This window comes from Agrilus planipennis, unplaced genomic scaffold (genome assembly GCF_000699045.2).
Source record: "Agrilus planipennis isolate EAB-ADULT unplaced genomic scaffold, Apla_2.0 scaffold10, whole genome shotgun sequence".
NCBI classification, from domain to species: Eukaryota; Metazoa; Arthropoda; class Insecta; order Coleoptera; family Buprestidae; genus Agrilus; species Agrilus planipennis.
The window spans coordinates 1,024,731-1,030,095 of NW_020442465.1; the positions used below are offsets into that span (position 1 = coordinate 1,024,731).

General features: G+C 34.1%; 1 protein-coding gene across 1 annotated transcript in view; it reads right to left on the reverse strand.

Moving 5' to 3' along the window:
- LOC108732441 (ras-related and estrogen-regulated growth inhibitor) overlaps positions 1–4,530 on the reverse strand; it is a 25,852-nt gene extending 21,322 nt beyond the window's left edge. Inside the window, exon 1 of the mRNA XM_018463247.2 lies at positions 4,223–4,530. Within this exon, the coding sequence (XP_018318749.1) occupies positions 4,223–4,313 (91 nt within the window). The 5' untranslated portion in view covers positions 4,314–4,530. The remainder of the gene's footprint in view (positions 1–4,222) is intronic.
- Positions 4,531–5,365: the final 835 nt, after the last annotated feature.

Here is a 5,365-nt window from a genome sequence, read left to right on the forward strand (position 1 = left end):
TGTTGTCACACCCCCGCCGGGAATCGAACCCGGGACCTTTGGCTTTACGCACCAATGTTCTGACCACTAAACTACGAGAGGTGACAACAACAACCACGACCAACCGACCTACAAGGTTAACGATCCGTCGAACTAATGTAACTATATACTGAATATACTATGATTAAACATACATATAATTTAGATATCTTTTAGAAGTGAGTTAGTTTAATATGAAATATTATTCTGAAAATTCATTTCTGAATTTTTTACCCACTACACGCTACCTCAAATTAATGAGGGAAAAATTGTTGCTGTTGTCACACCCCCGCCGGGAATCGAACCCGGGGCCTTTGGCTTTACGCACCAATGTTCTACTACTATACTGGTCGTGGTTGCTGTTGTCACCTTTCGTAGTCTAGTGGTAGAACATTGGTGCGTAAAGCCAAAGGTCCCGGGTTCGATTCCCGGCGGGGGTGTGACAACAGCTACAATTTTTCCCTCATTAATTTGAGGTAGTTTGTAGTGGGTAAATAAAAAATCGAAAAAATGATTTCAAATTAATATTGCATATTAATCCACTATTAAGTAACTAACAATGTCATAGGATTTCAGGTTTTATGTAGTTGTTATGTTATAACCCTACAAGGGATGTCGACCTTCGTGGATATAATGCATCATTAGTTACATTTTGAAATGTAAAAACATTGTTGTTATATTAGATACTCAACATCAAGTAAGCAAGTTTACAAAAATTTACTTACTCCAGAAAAAATAGATTATTCTATATTGAAAACTTTGTATCACTGGAAGGTGCTTTTAATTTCGAATCGAATGGTACCATATTAAATGGTATTTCCCATTAAAAAACGATTGTCAAAAGTATTTTTCGAAATTTACAGCTCTGAAAGACATACACATTAGCTATTATGGCTTAGATGCTATTTGGTCTCATTCAAACAGCTGTAATTTTCGATAGCAATTGAATATCTCAAATACTATTACAGATAGGTATAGGAAACTGTTAACAAAATCGACCTAAATTTAAACAAAGAAACTAAAAATGTAAAAATATACCGGATTTTCTATTTGAAATAACAAAGGTAGGTAGTGTCCAGAAGAAATAGAACACCCTGTATGTCTGAATATTTTTGTGTTTATGCACCATATGATTCCAAACCACTTTTATAAAAACATTTTTTTTATTAAATGTATAATAACAGAGTTATAGACGAAACCGCCTTAGGTGGAACACCCTGTGTATATACGTTTTTCAAGAACTCGTCGTTTGCCGCCTCCCCAAGACAAGTCCTGAAAACATTCCCCTTGTTGCATAAAAAGTGGTTTATTACATATTGTACACACTTAATGGGTCATTTTAGGAACTAAAAGATTTATGTTCATTATCATAATCAATAATGCAGATATTTAACTTAAAACCGCAACCGTTCATTTATTCTATGACATGTTTATTTTTCGCTAAGTATCTTTATTTTAACTATCGGTGCTAAATTATTTAATTTATGAATAAATTAGTACTTACATAAGAGTGCAGTTAACTTCGTTACATTATTAAGTACTTGACTTATGGAATACAGGCCTTTGGCCATAGTAATAAAATACAGCCGCGAAATAAAATATATTTTCTTATAATCTGCTAGAATAATCAAAATCAGAACTTACTAGGAGGTTATTAATCTATTTTTTCAATTTATGAAACCCAATACAGTTCAATGTAATTCATATACTGTCTATATTTTTTTAAATAACATGAAGGATTAATTCGCTGCTCCGGTGAGGCTCATTTCTGACTCATTCTAAAAGCATAGCATTAGCTATTTTACTATTGTTTTCAAGTTATATAACGCAATACAGTTCAAAGTTATCCATATACAATCTATATTTTTCCAAATAACTTGAAGAATTAATTCGTTGCTCCGGTGAGGTTCATTCCTGACTCATTCTAAAAGCATAGTAGTAACAATTTCACAATTGTTTTCAACTTATAAGGCGCAACGGTGGGTGGGATTGAAAGAGGAGGTCTCCCCACCCACTGTATCATAAAAAGTTCGTGGCGGTCTCACCCCCATCAAAAGTTATCGGGGTTCAAATGNGCTCCGATGAGGTTCATCTCTGACTCATTATAAAAGCATAGTGGTAGCTTTTTCACAATTGTTTTCAACTTATAAGGCGCAATACAGTTCACAATTATCCATATACAGTCTATATTTCTCTGAATAACTTGAAGAATTAATTCGTTGCTCCGATGAGGTTCATCTCTGACTCATTATAAAAGCATAGTGGTAGCTTTTTCACAATTGTTTTCAACTTATAAGGCGCAATACAGTTCACAATTATCCATATACAGTCTATATTTCTCTGAATAACTTGAAGAATTAATTCGTTGCTCCGATGAGGTTCATCTCTGACTCATTATAAAAGCATAGTGGTAGCTTTTTCACAATTGTTTTCAACTTATAAGGCGCAATACAGTTCACAATTATCCATATACAGTCTATATTTCTCTGAATAACTTGAAGAATTAATTCGTTGCTCCGATGAGGTTCATCTCTGACTCATTATAAAAGCATAGTGGTAGCTTTTTCACAATTGTTTTCAACTTATAAGGCGCAATACAGTTCACAATTATCCATATACAGTCTATATTTCTCTGAATAACTTGAAGAATTAATTCGTTGCTCCGATGAGGTTCATCTCTGACTCATTATAAAAGCATAGTGGTAGCTTTTTCACAATTGTTTTCAACTTATAAGGCGCAATACAGTTCACAATTATCCATATACAGTCTATATTTCTCTGAATAACTTGAAGAATTAATTCGTTGCTCCGATGAGGTTCATCTCTGACTCATTATAAAAGCATAGTGGTAGCTTTTTCACAATTGTTTTCAACTTATAAGGCGCAATACAGTTCACAATTATCCATATACAGTCTATATTTCTCTGAATAACTTGAAGAATTAATTCGTTGCTCCGATGAGGTTCATCTCTGACTCATTATAAAAGCATAGTGGTAGCTTTTTCACAATTGTTTTCAACTTATAAGGCGCAATACAGTTCACAATTATCCATACACAGTTTATATTTCTCTAAATAACTTGAAGAATTAATTCGTTGCTCCGGTGAGGTTCATTCCTGACTCATTCTAAAAGCATAGTGATAGCTTTTTCACAATTGTTTTTAACTTATAAGGCGTAATACAGTTCACAATTATTCAAATACAGTCTATATTTTTCTAAATAACTTGAAGGATTAATTCGCTGCTCCGGTGGGACTCATTTCTGACTCATTCTAAAAGCATAGTGCTGGCTTTTTCACAATTGTTTTCAACTTATAAGGCGTAATACAGTTCAAAATTATCCATATACAGTCTACATTTTTTTAAACAACTTGAAGGATTAATTTTTCTCTCGGGCAAAGCTCATTTCTAACTCGTTCGAAAAACATAGCGCAGTCCTTTAATTATTGTTAAAACAGCTACAAATTTAACTGTTTCCTTATTGTAGACATTTATTTTCCATCATTTGCTTCTTAGATTAGAAATTACTTTCACTTTCACGGAACAGTTGTCAAAATAGGATTTCGAAGTCTTGTCTTAATTAAACCTATTAATACGCGTGTTTTGGTAAAGCAACGTGAAGTAAACGGTTTGAAATTGTTTTTGAAATGATCTTTTCCCGGAAGTTTCAAGACCTGTCAATGTCCAAGTCAGCCGGATATGTGTAGCTACAAAAACGAGAATGTACATAATAAGTGTTTATCGCTAAGCATTCCCGTCTACTTTACACAGCAGGAAGTACCACACACGTTATAATTGTATTTCGTTTATGTCGCTCCTGTGTATTAGTACCTACTGTATAAATAACACTGCTCTGGTTTACAGATTTGAAAAGAAGTTTATGAGAATTGAACTAGATCATCCCCTTAAATTAGCTTTTGCCTATATAATAATTATATTAATTACAAAAACAGGGAGAAACAGTTTGACGTAGACGAAGTGGCTAGTAAAAATTGATGAAAACGTTAGTCAGTGGTGAGAAGAACATAATGTCTCGGGGGGCTATTCTTTCTGAGAATTTCCCACAAAAATAATAACAATAACTAGTTTTAAAATAAATTTAAACATATTCTTGTTTTTATTGAGATTTACAATTAATTAACAAAGGTAATTTTTCAAAGAAAAGGACATGCAAATTATTTGTATTACAAAAAACACTTCTTACCACTCTTTCCAACCCCTGGTGCTCCTACAACAGCCACCTTGACTTCAGAAAGCGAAGATTTCTTTCTCCGGATCCCCTTAGTATTCATCATTCACCGCATGCTTTTCCTCACGACATACACACGTGTACTAAAAACACGCCTGAGAAAAAAAAAAAAAACAGTCTACCAGGAGGAAGTAAACTCCTCTATTTTGCAACTTAAATCAAAATATGAGCGCGACTCCCGTTACGTCTGGACGTGAAGTATCACGCCGTTGATGCTAAAACACGTATGCGTCCCGATCTTTTCTAAATATATCCAGGGAGTCCGTAAGAATTCACAGCAATTTGTGCCCGAAGCCGTTCGAATGGACGGGATGTTGCTTAAGTACGCTCGACGCCTTATTGTAAGGCGAGTCCCGACTACGCGAAGTGCTTGCAACAACTTCTAAACCACGATGACATATTTTTTGTCATCAATTCTGTGGAGAACGTTCTTATATTAAAAAAGGTCAACAAGAAAGCTGCCAACTGTAACTGTAATTGTAATTTCACAAGTTTATTCTTATTCTATTTAAGTCTGTAGTGCCAGTTTGGTCCAAATTTTAGAATAAAGTGAATGTAATCCAACAGTTAATCTTTACAAAAGTTTTGATCCCATTGCATGCTCACTACATGAATTATTCATAATTATTAGATATAGATGAAGCGAATTACAAGTTTATATCTTAGAGATAGAGGAATAAGTGCAGACAGCGCAGTGAACGGCATCTATCGAAAATTGCAGTTTATACATAAGTACAGTAAAAGTTCCTTATTCACGGTTTCCTTATTCGCGTTTTCGTTATTCGCGGGTGAAAAAATTGCAACCTAGTTCCTGTATTCGTGACTAAAAATTTCATTATTCGCGGTTGCAATCAGTAAACAGAAAAGGATTCGGTGTCATTTATTAAGGGTATTGACCGGAATAGACCGCTCGTGCCTAGTGTGAATTTTTCCGAAAACATGGGTTTCTATTCCAAACATAGTGATTTAATGCTGCGAGATAAATATCTAATTTTTTGTATGGTAAGACAAAGGTTAACACTAACTCCGCACGTTTTTAATTTTCAATAATATGGTCATTAAAAGCTTTTACAAGTGCTTAAAGTTGGTGCTTCTTGA